At 42.6% G+C, this 15,659-nt stretch overlaps 1 protein-coding gene across 2 annotated transcripts in view; it reads right to left on the bottom strand.

Annotated features, from left to right (window-relative positions):
• The window catches only part of CLYBL (citramalyl-CoA lyase), a 239,805-nt gene that overhangs the window by 98,364 nt on the left and 125,782 nt on the right, over positions 1-15,659 (bottom strand). For both annotated transcript variants that reach the window (XM_054012734.1, XM_054012743.1), the window contains exon 2: positions 6,672-6,861. In XM_054012734.1, the coding sequence (XP_053868709.1) occupies positions 6,672-6,861 (190 nt within the window). The remainder of the gene's footprint in view (positions 1-6,671; positions 6,862-15,659) is intronic.

The raw sequence follows: 15,659 nt of genomic DNA, 5'->3' as shown, positions 1-15,659 counted from the left end.
AAAAAACAAGTCAAATGAAGCACGTTGATAATGTTGAAATTTTCTATTTTAACATTTTTGGAATGGAATGTTTCAATTTTTCATTTTGAAATTATTTTCCAAAAATGTATAATTATAAACTTTTGAAAGTTTATATAGGAAAAACATTTTGATATTATTGAAATGAAACATTTTGACTGTCCTGAAACAAAAGAATTTCAAAAATTTGTTTTATAAGAAATGTCAACATTTTTTGATTTTGTTCCAATTCAGGGTGAAAGCAAATTTTGAAATGTTGGAATTTCCAATAGAACCAAAATTCCAAGTTTCGACAAACTCTAATCTTGACTGAGATGAACCTCAAAGATCACCTTTGACAGAAAGTGCCATACCACTTTGATAGACACATTGTCCCAAAGGAATACTAAATAATGTTACTAAATAAAATTATCTATACAGCAAGGCCTGCAACACACCCACTGACCTAGATGAATGTCTACTAGCAGGACCGGCTCCAGGGTTTTTGCCGCCCCAAGCGGAGGGGGGGGGGAAAAAAGAAGCCGCGATCGCAATTGCGATCGGCGGCACTCCGGTGGCAGCTCCACCGCGCTGCTTTCTTCTTTGGCGGGAATTTGGCGGCAGGTGCTTCCCTCCGAGAGGGACCCGCCGCCGAATTGCCTAACATGCTGCCCCTTCCCCTTTGCCGCCCCAAGCACCTGCTTGCTGGGCTGATGCCTGGAGCCGTCCCTGGCCACTAGTGAAAACAGTTCGAAGGTGACAAAATGTTCTGAGATTTTCCTCAAGAGCACAAAAAGAGGTGTCAGCAAAGCATTAGTACCAAAGTAAGGTCTCTAATCAGGTTCTCTTTATGCTGACCTGAAGGCACAACTTCTCTGCTGCTCTAAAGGATTAATATACTAAAGATAGGATCCTATTGAAGAAGATATACAGTAGTATAGAAAACAGTCAAATAAGAGTGGCAGCCTGAATCCCCAAGGGAAAGAACAGTGAGGTCTCTGTCTTTTTCCTAGGATGGAATGGAAAGTATTGGACTGAGATCTTAATTTCCTCTCTCTACAATTGGAGGAAGAATCTTTCGGTATGTAATCAATTGCAGGCATAGAAAAATTATGTGTGCAACAGAATAAAGACAACCATGTCAGAGAACGTTGACTTCATCAGGCAAGATCCCACTATATTTTTGAATGTATATATATATACACACATATATGGGGTATATCTGGTACAATAAGTGAGCAACTGCCTGGTTCGAAATGAAAAGCCCCTTCAAGGCAGTGTCCATTGGGCTGCAGTTAAATGTGACATTTGTTTTAAAAAACGGAAAACAAAACAACAACAACAAAAAACAAGATAAAAGCCTAAGTTCTGGTGTTGTCCCAATTAGATGTTTGACTCTGGAGACATACAAAAATTACAGCTTCTCTACCAAACCTAAATATGGAAGTTTTCCCTGGTATAGATTTTCTGCCAGTTGTTCAAAGCAAGTTACTTTTCTCCGAGAGAACCTGCTTCAGTATAGAAAAAAACAAAAAAGCACAACCCACTGCACACCCCTAGATGTCACCTATCATCTGATACTTGAACCCATATGGGACATTATGAAACAATTACAATCCATACTTGATGAGGACCATATCCTGAAAGAAATCTTTCCCAAACCCCTGTTCTGGCCTTCAAACACCCGCCCCTCCCCCCGCAACTTTGCCAAGATCATCAACAGAAACAAGCTCCTCACAGACCAGGACACACCAACTCAGAGCACTACCAGACCCCACCAGAACAACAGATGCAAAACCTGCAGCCATATGTCCACTGGTAAAATGATCAATACAACCCACAACACACCATTCAAGATCCATAGGTTCTACACATGCCTAGCACAACATATGGAGCCGCGATCGGCTGAACCTGAGGATGCGACAGGTAAACAAACCAGCCCGGACCGCCAGGGGCTTTCCCTGAACAAGCAGTGGCCTGACTTTGAGCAGCACTGGTCTAGTAAGCCTGACTCATGGGCTTCAAACTTCATAGCATCTCTAACAGGACTTTATTTCTAGAATAGTGGGGAAGAATTCCTGCCTTCAATTAACTAGTAGCTCAGGAGAACACAAAAATCATGTGACAGTTTTCATTTTCCCTCACTCCCACCCGAAGGCTAATTTTCACCCTTGGATAATTCACTGACCTTCACAAAACCAGCCACACCGTGAAGGGGTTGAAAGACCATCATGAAAGCCCTTCTACTGATATTCTATGGAACTCTTCTAGGACATGAGGTCCAGCGGGATGTTAGACAAAGTTTAGCATGACTCAAACTTTGTGAGAGGGAAAGTCTGAAGCTACTGGCAGCTTACATTAGAAGAAAGTATTGGGATGACTTTCTTATTCTTTGACCCACTAATTTTTGAAGCCATACATGTAGGCCCGACCCAGATGAGGAGGCTTGATATTTGCCCACCAGGCCTGTATGCTCCCCTATGCTGAGTTCAGGACATTATGTACTTTGCTTTTCAGGCATTTCTTAAATTTTTTCTTATATTTTGAGGATGCTTTCTCCTCACAAACTGCTTGCTGCAATCGTTTCTGATATGAGCAGAACAACAATTGGCAACAGGAAGGCTTAGACAGCACCAGAAGTCACTGGCAGTGACTTGCATGGTGTCACGTATCAGGGGGTAGCCATGTTAGTCTGTATCCACAAAAACAACAAGGAGTCCAGTGGCACCTTAAAAACTAACAGATTTATTTGGGCATAAGCTTTCGTGGGTAAAAAACCTCACTTCTTCAGATGCATCTGAAGAAGTGAGGTTTTTTACCCACGAAAGCTTATGCCCAAATAAATCTGTTAGTCTTTAAGGTGCTACCGGACTCCTTGTTGGTTTTTTGGCAGTGTCTGGTAGTTGCTGCTACCTTGAGGACCAACTTTTCCACTCCAAAATGGCATACGGTTTAGGGTAAATAAAAACACTTTCCTCTCAGCCTGAGTTCTCTGAGAGAAATAAGACCTCTATGGGAAAAACCACAGCATATTTAAATCACTTGAAAAATTTGCTAATAACCATCTTCAGCATTATAAAAACCTTTTACCACTGTCACAATTCTGCATGACTTGCTAATTTGGAATATGGGGCGCTCATCACTATATTTTCACTCTCTCAATGAACAATTAGAACCTGTTTCTGCACTCTTAGGATTTGGCTACAATTACAACATGTGACAAAGTGGGAATTTTCTGTAAGATTTGTGTGAATTTTAGGTATGCTTCAGTTTCCCCTCTGTTTGTGACATTGCTAGCCAGTAGATGTAAAAGGGTTAACATTGCACAGAAGGCAGGAGGTGTGTGTGTGTGACCTTGTTGCCTTGGGGGAATGAATAGGATCATTAAAGAACTGGCTGAAACCAAAACAATAGAAGGTCCAGCAAGACGAAGAGATGCCCCAACAACTGGACAATCAACACCTAACCACAGGAAACCTCAGCAGGCAGGACTTGTGAACTGAGCTGGAGAACAAGGTACCAGGCAACTGGAAGGAGGATTTTTTTGGAGGGACTCATGAGCCTGGACCAGGGAGAGAGTGAGAGAGAGAGAGAGAGCGCCAGAGATGGAGCTCAACACAACTTGGCTAGCCCACTAGGACACTGGTTTGACCAGGGTAGACTTCGGCTTAACTTCTGCCTCTCTGTGTTAACCTAAAGACTGTAAGATTCTGTGTGCCAGGTGACTAATAAATGGGTAGCTGGTTTTAGAAAGGCTGCCTGTATCACTGTGAATGCTCACTGAGAGCACTGCACCCTGAAGGGGCACAGTGCAAGCCTCCTGCAGGAGTTTAGCTTGGCTGAATTTGCTTCAGGGAGCCACGGAGAGAGATAGGGAACACAGGTACTGGTGGCCCAGTTTTGGAGTCTTGAAGGCCAGAGGCCTGCTGCGTGGAACCGTGTGGGTCCTTGGGCCCCAGCACACTAAAGCAGTGTTTCCCAAACTTGGGACGCTCGCTTGTGTAGGGAAAGCCCCTGGCGGGCCGGGCCAGGCCGGTTTGTTTACCTGCCCTGTCCGCAGGTCAGGCCGATGGCGACACCCACTGGCTGAGGTTCGCTGCTCCAGGCCAATGGGAGCTGCTGGAAGCGGCGCGGGCTGAGGGACGTACTGGCTGCCGCTTCCAGCAGCTCCCATTGGCCTGGAGCAGCGATCAGCCAAACGACGCAGTAAACAAACCGGCCCGGCCCGCCAGGGGCTTTCCCTACACAAGCGGCGTCCCAAGTTTGGGAAACACTGCACTAAAGGATTCACTCCAAGCGGACTGTGACTCCATGACACAACACACACCACATACATTATAAAATAGCTTTGATAAGATGAGGGTCAAGCTCATATAAGCTTGGCCTAAGGTATGCGGCAAACCACACCTAACTACTAAAGCTAAGCTCTAAGCTCCTTGCTTTCTGCAAAACACTGATATTCAGCTGCAAGAAAATTCAAACACGGAGGTTTTTATTGTATTAAGTATGACAACTAATAATAAAATCAGTACATGAATTTTTGTATTATTTATTTCAATAGTAAATTCAATACAAAATTCAGTTCTGGTGTTTTTCAATTGATTTTATGCTACCCATAAAGGTTCAGTTTTCAGTGTGCCACTCAATATTATACTGACAACGCATATGCTATACTATCTTTCATCCAAAGATCTCAAAATGCTTCACAAACATTAATGAATTAATGGAAATAATAAGAAATTATAATCCCAGTTTCACAACTAGGGAAACTGAGACTCAAGATCAAGGAGGATGTCTGTGGCAAAGCTGGACAGAGAACCCAAATCTTCAGATTCCCTTGAACTATATTTTGCTACAAAATCATCTGTGCTGTCAAACTTTTCTTACAGAATTTTCCATCAATTCTACATAACTGATAAAGACTAAGTGTGAAATCTTAGCCTCCAAAAAAGTTAGTGGAAAAATTCCCACTGATTTCAACGGGGCCAGAATTTCACCCTTAGAGATTATTACTAGTATCTTTACCATCCTGATAGTGCTTTGTTTCTAGGATGACCAGATAGCAAGAGTGAAAAATCGGGATGGGGGTGGGGGGTAATAGGAGCCCATATTAAAAAAAGCCCCAAATATTGGGACTGTCCCTATAAAATCAGGACATCTGGGCACCCTATTTGTTTCACTAGCATTCTCTATGATAAATAGGTGCTTCAGACATTAGTGTTTTATTTTATATAGTCAAAGTGCATATAAAACTGATCGTTTAACACAATTTTGTCTATGTTTATTTCATATTTGGGAGACAACAAAAATCTAAATCTGCTGCTATCGATTGATTCATAATCTTTCCCAGATGAGTTTTTTATATGCAATACCACTGGTTGGCAAGAATCTCTCAAGTACTGTATATTGATGCACTGGCGCATTTAGCAATACTAATTTCATGTTTCAGTACTAGACTTTTAACAACACGAGAAAGCCATTATGGTCAAGGGTTTCTGTAACATCTTCAAGGTTAAGTAGAAGATATTATAAGAGTTATTCTGAGTCCTAGATGGAAAGGATGAACTTGCTGGACAGAAAAAGAATGATATCTCTTCAAAGGTTCTGAAATCATATGAGAAATCAAGTCTCTTCTCCCTACCTCCAAGACAACATGCCCACAATCAGAAACTCTTAATGGAGACATGCTGTAATGTGGAATATGTAAAAATGAGGTAGGGAAACTGAGGAATATGAAGATAGTATAGTACTGCTGGAGTTAAATGTCCCAGTCCTAACATACACCTCATTTTGAGGCAGTTAATGATGTACTTTGTTCAAGGTATGGAAGATTTTTTAAAAGGGAAATGACAAAATTGAGATCCTTACAAAAGTTGCCTACAAAAATGTATGCGAATTTATGTCAGCTTTACAGACACACTGAAACATAAAGTATATTAAAATTCAACCCTTGCTTTCAAGGAGGAACTCTTAAAATGCTACCACACACTGACATAAAGTGAACTTTAGTAAGCACATTACTACTTCCTTTGTATCCTTCTCCAACTCTCATCTTGATGCCTTCATATGTCTAGAATGTCCTTTGGGTACTGGTGCACCAACCATTTATCTTCTTCCTCTTTCAAATACCTCCTCAAACTACACTTCTTGAAGCCAAGGCTTGAAAAATTTACCCAACCCCAAGAAGTAAACCTTCTAACCTCAAGCCCATACACATATTCGCTACATGTGCTCCTCACAATCTGTAAACTCAACTGTTTGCCTCAACAAAATATTTAGTTGTTCTGACCTGCCTTCTTGCTTTTTGCTTGCTTCCTCCTTTTCTGCAGAAAACCTAGTATTTTCCACTTTTTCATGGCCAGGACTTATTCCTGGCTCCTTATATCTTCAGCAGCTGCTGCTCACATGCTTGTCCAAAAACTCCCACTTGCCCTGTAAGCAAGCAGGTTTTCTCAAAGCCTGCATAAAGCTCATCAATGTTAGCTTGCCAGTCAATAAATGCATACATCACTACTGTCTGAGGAATCTCTCTTATGGTCATACAGTGGTTTGTGTGTCTTAACCACTGTCTTTGTCTCCAGCATGTAAAGTCCCCAGAGCCGGGATGGTGTCTTCCTGTATGTGTTCAGTACAGCATTGACTGCATGGCACTCAACAAATAATTTATTAATTACCTTTCTGTTCAGAGCCACACCATCTTCACAGTCCAATACAGCACAATCTACATTTAGAGATGGAATTTTTTGTATCTTCCTTTCATCGTCTGCAGGTACATATAGCACAGCTCTCCTAGGTACATACTTGTGAGAAGGCTTGGAGTGATAATCAAGTTTAGGAACACCAGCTGACAGTGAGGAGGTTTTCCTGTAAAAAAAGGAATTGAAGTTACATTCCTGATTATAATTTAAAAAAATATTTAATGTGTTTTTTTTTTTGTTTTTTTTTTTAAAGAGGACATTCCTACTGAGGTACAACTTCTCAACTATTGAAACCGGAATCTAAGTCAGGAGAAATCTATCTTACAACGAAATACATTTAAAAAAACTATGCTGAAAGAACATTACGGCTGCAAAGTCCAACTCTCAAAAGTTAGGAAATGCCAGAGTTAAGGTTACTCCAGCCTGCTCCCTTTGCTCCATCCTTTAGTAAGTCCCCACCCAGACTGTCTCCTTCTATTCCTGTCTCCCTCTGCTTCCCACTCCTACTCTGTCCCGGTTCTCCTCGTTCCTACCCCCCACTGCATGCACCCTTGAGCCTGCCCCTATTCCGACAAATCAGGCTGATTCCTCCTTCTTCTCTATATTGCCTGGGTGCGAGCAGTGGGAGCACAATGGTAATCAAATCAATAAATAAATAGAGACAGTCTATCTGCTCCCAGTTGTGGTCCCTGATGGAACTGCAGGAAAATCCCTGCTCAGCCACTGCAGCTCAGGATGAAGCATGCTCAGTCCAGATAGCACATAAGATCTGTGTGGAGCATTGTCACACATTGTCACACACTGCAGATGGAATCTTCAGAGTACAACATTGCTAGACTTCAACAAACATCTACTGAGTGTGTGCAAGCTGCAATTTTCAGAGGCTTAAGACTTGGCAAACTTGAGTGGATTTTCACAGGCATACCACAAGGAACTTCCATGACACTAGGGCAATGGTTCTCAAACTTCTTTGATCGGACCCCACTTCTTTGTGTCTGTAATTGTTTACGCCCACCTTCGCAAGTACATATACCGCCATCCAACTCTGAAGGCAGAGCGGAGAGCCGTGGCTGCTGGCTGGGTGCCGAGCTCTGAAGGCAGTGCCGTGCCAACAGCACCACAGAAGAAAGGGTGGCAATGCGAAAAGTGATATTCATCATCACTTTTCACAATAGACTTAGTGCCCCTTGCCAACATTACTACTGCACTACTGCTGACACCCTGGGGCTGACAGCCAGAGTTCTGCTGCCTTCAGGGGAGGGATTTTTTTCGGGGAAGGGGGAAAGAGAGGAGAGCCCAAGGCTGCCTCCCGGTGAGGAATGGGGGGGAGGGAGGGAGGGAGAAGAGGAGAGAGTCTGAGACCAGGTGGCGGTGCTCTGTCCCCCTTATCCCGCCTCCTGGGTGTTTACAGCCCTTCTGCACGAGCCCCAACCACCCGGGGCTGACAGCCAGAGCTCTTAAAAAAACAAAAACAAAAAACAAAACCCATACAGCTCACACCTACCTTGACACGTTCCCACACCTTAGGGTTACCATATTCTGTGCCTCCAAATGGAGGACACTCCACGGCCCCTGGCCCCGCCCCCAGCCCCGCCCCCTCCCCAAAGTCTCCGCCCCCTCCCCTGCTTCCCGCGAACATTTGATTCGCGGGAAGCCTGAAGCAGGTAAGGGGGGCGGGGGGAGGAGGCGCGGCCCAGGCTGGCCCCCCGGCGGCTCCAGCCTGGGTCGGCTCGGGCCCTGGGGTGCCGGCCCCGGCCCGCCCAGCACTGCCGGCCCCCGGCGGCCCGGCGCACCCCCGGGCTCCCCGCGGGCCCACCGGCCCGGCTCCCCGGCTCCCCGCCGGCCCGGCTGACCGGCTCCCCGCCGGCCCGGACCCCGGCCCGGCACCGCGCCCCCGGCTCCCCGTCCGGCCCCGCGCCCGGCCCGGCACTGCGCCCCTGGTTCCCGGCCCGGCCCCATGCCCCCGGCCCCGCACCGGCCCCGCACCGCCGGCCCCGGCCGAGCACCACCCAGCCCTCCCGATTTTCCCGGACATGCCCGGCTTTTGGGGATTTCCCCCCGGACGGGGATTTGAGCCCCCAAAAGCCGGACATGTCCGGGAAAATCCGGACGTATGGTAACCCTACCACACCTTCCTTGGGAGGCCCTGTCCATAGTTTAAGAACCACTGCACTGGAGTGACTCCTCTGCCAAATTTCAGGTCCCTGCTTCAAAGCATGGAAGCACTAGAGCTTCTCAATGAAATGGTTGCACACATTTTTTAACATGGGCAAAACAACATATTTTCCCCTTAACGTTCTCAGGCTGAACCATTTTAGCTAAAACTTTCCAAATTAATTAACCCGAGGAGGACACCTGCATGGAAAAAAAAAAAAATCAGGGTGAAAACAGGGATTTATGCTGGAAAGTTTTAGACAACCTTAATTACTGGAAATGCTGCCAGTCACCTATAATAAAAAAACTAAACTATAAGCACACAACTATCTCTTTAAACATAAATTTTAGAGAGACTGAAAGCAAAAAAGTATATATTATGTATATAAATATAAATAGCCGCTGCCCACTCTGCAGGTGGTGTAACAAGAATTCCTGATCATCATGGACCAGAGTTTTGTGTTTCTTGCAACTATATTAGCCAAAACATGACTAGATCCATAATTGTTCTATAACATGGTTTAATAAAATTGTCTCAGACAAAAAAGCCCCCAAAAGGTCCATACTGGTCAGGAAAACAATGCTAACAAAAACTGTGTTTAAACAACCCTATGTAAACAGGGCTTTACTCATCTGAACAAACATTCCAGTTCTCTCTATCAAAGAGCTAATGTATGTATTTGTTTAAACTCTGCTTCAAACAGATCTTATTTTTTTGAAATGGTACTGCTTGTATAAAATGTGCCTGTTTTCATTAGAAGGGAGGAAATCTCTGGAGCTGGGGCCTTTCTCATTGGATGGAACACCTCAATAGTGCTCCATTTTACCAATGGGACCAGGCAGGCAGGTGGCTGACTTTACATATCTGACTTCTTATATCTACAATGTGATTTGTGTTAGCAAGCTTGAGGAATATTTGGGTTTGTGTTGTTGCCTTTTATAAATTATGGCTTTATTAAGATGAAATAATTTACAATGGAGGTGGGTAAGCACTTTACTCTTTCTTTTAAAGAAAAAACTATGAATAATGAGGCAAGAAGATTAGTTCTCTAGTCTTGCTCTGATTATAAGATTTTGGGGAGGGGGAACTTTATGCTTACTATTAGGACTCTCAAAAAATAATGTCACCTGTCATTGCTGGTTTCTAGCTGTTACACTATTTAAATACAGCTAAAATATGATACATATTTTCCTGCATGGCATTCCATACATACATCAATGAATATTTCTGTTCTGTATCAGATGAAAAAATAGTGACAGTAATTAACCACTGGAACAATTACAAAGGATCATGGTGGATTCTCCATCGCTGATGATTTTGAAGTCAAGATTGGATGTTTTTCTAAAATATATGCTCTTGGAATTATTTTGGGGAAGTTCTATGGCCTGTGTTATACTGGAGATAGAGTATATGATCACAATGGCCACTTCTGGCCTTGGAATCTATGAATTTATGAAATAAAAGTAAAATAAAAATTTAAATAGAGTGAGACAGAAAGAGAAAACCATAGGTGACAGATGCTCATCATGTCACCTAATAGATGATTCTCAGATACCATAGTGATGGGCATGGCATAAGAACCTGAATAGAACAGAATAAAAATTATTACACCTCTGTGTAAGCAATTGCTGTAGTTTCCACAATGATGTTAGGCAATTGTGAAGCGAAGGAAAGATGAATGAGAGGGAGTCATTCAGGAAACATATTAGATCTCTAGCAAAATGCGGTCCATGCTTTGAAAAAGTTTGAGAAACCCTGTTGTAAAATATGTGGCCTATACAGAACACAACAATGTGGAATAAAGAGTTTTTTTTAATATGGAGATATACCTATCTCATAGAACTGGAAGGGACCAAAGGTCATCAAGTCCAGTCCCCTGCCTTCACAGCAAGACCAAGTACTGTCCCTAACAGATTTTTGCCCCAGATCGCCCCCTCAAGGATTGAACTCACAACCCTGGGTTTAGGAGGCCAATGCTCAAACCACTGAGCTATCCCTCCCTGCTCTAATGGCATGCCTTTGGGATGACCTCCATAATTAACGCATGCCATTTCTACCAACAAGTATGCATTATCATACACATATACAGCACATAGGAATAATGTGAAGTCATCCACATTTAATGCAGAATACATAATTAACTCATGAATGTCATTGATACATATACTTTTATATTTCCATTAACCTAATATCTTCCACATTGTTACTTTCTGATCACACCAAAGCATTAGTATGCCAAAACAGTTTGCTTCAAATTATACATGACCAAACCTTCCAAATGCTTGAAAATGAATACAATCATTTTCAACTACGACAATGGCAGACAATACTTCCAATGAATAACTAAGTCCCTGTCAAGGACTTATTTCTTCACCTTGAGGTTGTTATATTCAAAATTAAAAATAGATTTAATAAAAAAAAGTATTAAGAAAGATCTGCTGAGGTTTTAACTCTATGGACCTACTTGAAAATTACAACTATACCAAGACTTCCCTTGCCAGTTATGTAACTGTCCTTGGTGGACCCACTTTGGTAGCATTGAAGAAACTGCTGCTGTTCTATTGTTTGTAATATGACTGGTAATACTAAATTGGGCCTAATCAACAGGGCAGTTTTGCAGTTAAATAAAAATTATGCATTATTTATTAGAAGTGCCAGAGCTATCCTTATTAATAAATATTCTTCATCTATGACTGCAACAGCTTCAAGAAAGATGCAGTGGGGACCTTGACACTCGGGACCTAGGCGGCATACTACTGAGATTCATTCTCCTCTGCCAATTTTTTTTGTTTAACAGCTAACGTTCCTTGTCTTATGGTGAAGTGCTAATGATAATAGAAATGGTGACAACTAGCGTGGCTGGTAGTTAATTTAATTCAATCCCACTTTTGTGCACTATATTCAGGAGGGGGGAAGAGACGTTTATTTTAAATGAAGATTGGAGAGAGTGTTTTTCAGTGTGACACAGAGGTCAGTGAAGAAGTCGGCAGTCCTTCACTAAACATATATGAGGCAACAAAGCAATTAGTTTCTATTCTCTTTCTCTGATGGCTTCCACCTGTAGCTCTCAAAGACACAAAGCAGTCAAAGAACTCAGTCCCTTAATAGCTAACTCTAATGGTACAGACAAGTAGCCTCTGAAGCATCCTTGATGACTATTACTAATTGTCCACTCTAACCTAGAGTAATTTGATAGATGTGAATAAAACCATAATCCCAGAGCACACCAAGATGAGATGCATCACCTGTCAAACATGTTACATAAGACTTCTTGCTAGCTGTAATTAAACTGAAAGCTACAGGACCAACCAGCTCCCTTTTACATCTGCAGACATTGTTTATGTTATTCAGCATTAATTCTCTGAATCCAACACACAATGATATAGCTTCTGAAAGGAAAAACTGTCATGACCTTCAGATCAGATTTAGAAATCATGAGTCAGCTATCACCACTTACCAGTGTAAGCTTTCATTTAGAGAGTTCGGCAGTGTGACTCCACTAAACAAATATCTGAATCTAAAGAAGCAGTGGAGTTAATCCATTAAAATATCATCACCTCATAGGTTTAAGACTGAGAATAATATTAACCAGGGACCACTAGAAATTTCCCTTGAACTCATCAACCTTGGAACCCCATTGGCTCTGTATGTGTTTCTTAGAACTCATACAATTACAGATATTCTGTCAATTTGTCAAGTTGTTTAGGCTTAGTAAATCTAACACAAAATCATCAAAAAAATTCTTTTAAAAGCTGTTGCAGGAAAATGGTCTCACTTGACATGCATAATTACAGATTCTTTTCCCTATTTTCTTTTAAAAAGATAACATGGCAAAATGTAAAATAAGAGCTTGTTACAAATATGTTTAGGCATGACTACAATAAACATTTTCACACATGATTTTTTTTTATGTACAGTGCATAGGTTTGGGATTTTTCCTCTCCAGTAAATTCCTCTTCTGCGTAATCACACGTTCATTTTATGCTAGCTAAAAAGACGGTGAAATTTTGAGGACTAATGGGACACCCTTCATTATAGATTTATTTAAAAGAGACAATGGCAAGAATTAGGCCCAGCACATTGCATATATTAACATTTTGGTGTTCTATTAGCAAACATTGTCTCACTTATCTCCATTTTTGTTGGTGTTTTGAATTAACATAAATCTCTGTAACAGTGAATAAATAAATGAATAAATAATAATAATATTCATCATAATAAAATCTGAGTCCTATTGTTAGCACCAAGAAAATTGCTTCAACATGTGTCTCTTTGAATGGATAGATATTTTCTTAATTATGTAAAACTATGTGTGATTGAGCTTAAACCAAACAAATGAACATACTCCAAGATAGGGTTACCATATTTCAGCAAGCAAAAAAGAGGACGGGAGGAGCCCCGCTCCCGTCCTGCCCTGGCCCCACCCCTGCCCCTCCCACTTCCCGCCCCCCTCAGAACCTCCAACCCTCCCCCCGTTCCTTGTCCCCTGACTGCCCCCTCCTGGGACTCCTGCCCCTAACTGCCCCCCAGGACTCCACCCCCTACCTAAGCCTCCCTGCCTCTTGTCCCCTGACTGCCCCCTCCTGAGACCCTCCCCCCATCCTAACTGGCCCCCCAGGACCCTACCCTCTACCTGTACCCTGACTGCCCAAAACCTTCTCCACCCCCCAAAAAAGCCCCCCCCCAACTCCCGACCACCCCACCCCACCTCTTGACTGCCCCCTCCAAAATCTCCCTGCCCCTTCTCCTGCCCCCTGGCCCCCTTACCCTGCCGCTCAGAACAGGGTGTTGGGCTCTGTGCGGAGCCGGACACGTGGCTGCACTCCCCAGCACAACACACAAGCTGGCTCCTGCCCCCGCACAGTGCTGCCGGAGCGGGGCGCTGGGCAGCAGGGGAGGAGGAGCTGCCGAGGCCCGATGCAAACGGCCCGGCAGGCCGGCCAGCTCAGAATGCGGGGCGGGGGGGGAGGAGGAGCTCTACAGCTGCTCCGGAGTCCAGCCCGGCAAGCTGCGGGGGAAGGGCTCTGGCTGCCAGAGCCCCATGCAAGCAGCTGAATTTCCTGCAGCCTTCCCAGCCGCACCTCGTTCTGCATGGGGGTGGAAATCCCGGACATTTTTAGTGATTTACAAATTCCCCCCCGGACGCTATTTTTAACACAAAAAGGAGGACATGTCCGGGTAAATCCGGACGAATGGTAACCCTACTCCAAGAGGAAGTTGGCTAACAAACTGTTATTTCTTTTAAGTATATAAAAATGAGTAATAGAATATTAGGTATTAGCCATTTAATTGTTTTGCTGCATGCTGTATTCATTTACATCATATAGTTTATATTTAACGGGGTTTTGGAATTGTATCTAGGTTTTCTTAAGATTTGTAGCACTATACATATCTCTTCTGCAAATATTAAAAAAAATAGAAAGTGAAAAGCACCCATATTCGCTCTACATAATTTCACCTCAACAAAAATATTTCTTTCTTCTGAACAAGGGAAACAAATCTTTTCTGTTTATTGAAAGATGCTGCACTTTCCACTGTAAATTGTAGAATGTCACTGAAATTAGTATCAAGTATCAGAGGGGTAGCCGTGTTAGTCTGGATCTGTAAAAAGCAACAGAGAGTCCCGTGGAACCTTTAAGACTAACAGATGTATTGGAGCATAAGCTTTCGTGGGTGAATACCCACTTAGTGTAAAAGAAGATATAAAATCTCCCTGCTAAATACTACAGTATGTTTCCAGGTGCTGATCACACACAAGCTTCCATACATAGTTAACTTTACACACGGTGTGTAGTCTCATTAACGTCAACAGCACTACTCATAGTACATAAAGTTAAGCATGAGCATAAGTCTTTTCAGGATCATGGCCTTACTCTGTTTCCAGTTTTTCCCATGTTTATTATTCTAGATTAAGTAATTCCAGAAGGGCTGCTATGCTATAATGTGTCTAACATAGGGATAGGCCACCTATGGCACACGTGCCGATGGCGGCACGCGAGCTGATTTTCAGTGGCACTCACACTGCCCGGGTCCTGGCCACGGATCTGGGAGGCTCTGCATTTTAATTTACTAATAAATGAAGCTTCTTAAACATTTTAAAAACCTTATTTATTTTACATACAACAATAGCTTAGTTATATATTATAGACTTATAGAAAGACCTTCTAAAAACCTTAAAATGTATTACTGGCACGCGAAACCTTAAATCAGAGTGGATAAATGAAGACTCGGCACACCACTTCTGAAAGGCTACCGACCCCTGCTCTAACAAATGACAGATTGAAATGGCAAACTCTAGTTCTGTAAGCCTGGGCACCAGTGATGGTCTAAATTTGGGATACTGTTTCAGAAGAGCACATCTACAGGCCTGGATGGACAATTCACAAAAAATGAGTCACATTCAGCAATCCTCAATGCATGTTTCTGAACCCTAGAGACATGATCATTGGCTATATGCAATCCTATATATTCATGATGGTCAAGTTAAGAGAAATTCTGAGACCCAAGATCAAAAAAACTTGTATAATCTAGGCAGTCTAAGCAGCAAACATTTACATTTTTCCCCGTTCTGTTTTTTTTTTTTAAAATACAGAATAAAAATAACAATGAACCCCTCCCCCCCCCCAAATAAATATTCTATTACTAGTTTTACTTTGTTTAATTATCAGGAACTAGCTGGCAAATCTACCAAAGATGCAGACAAAGGAAAGTGATATGAAATTACAAAACACTGCAATTTGCATAGTAATTCCTTCTAATTAGGAAAAGAAGATATAAATTGTTTGTTATAAACACCAGTTGTGCCTTGT

This window comes from Malaclemys terrapin, chromosome 1, assembly GCF_027887155.1.
Source record: "Malaclemys terrapin pileata isolate rMalTer1 chromosome 1, rMalTer1.hap1, whole genome shotgun sequence".
Lineage (NCBI taxonomy): Eukaryota > Metazoa > Chordata > Testudines > Emydidae > Malaclemys > Malaclemys terrapin.
The sequence above is the reverse complement of the archived record's forward strand: the minus strand, read 5'-3'. Positions and strand labels throughout refer to the sequence as shown.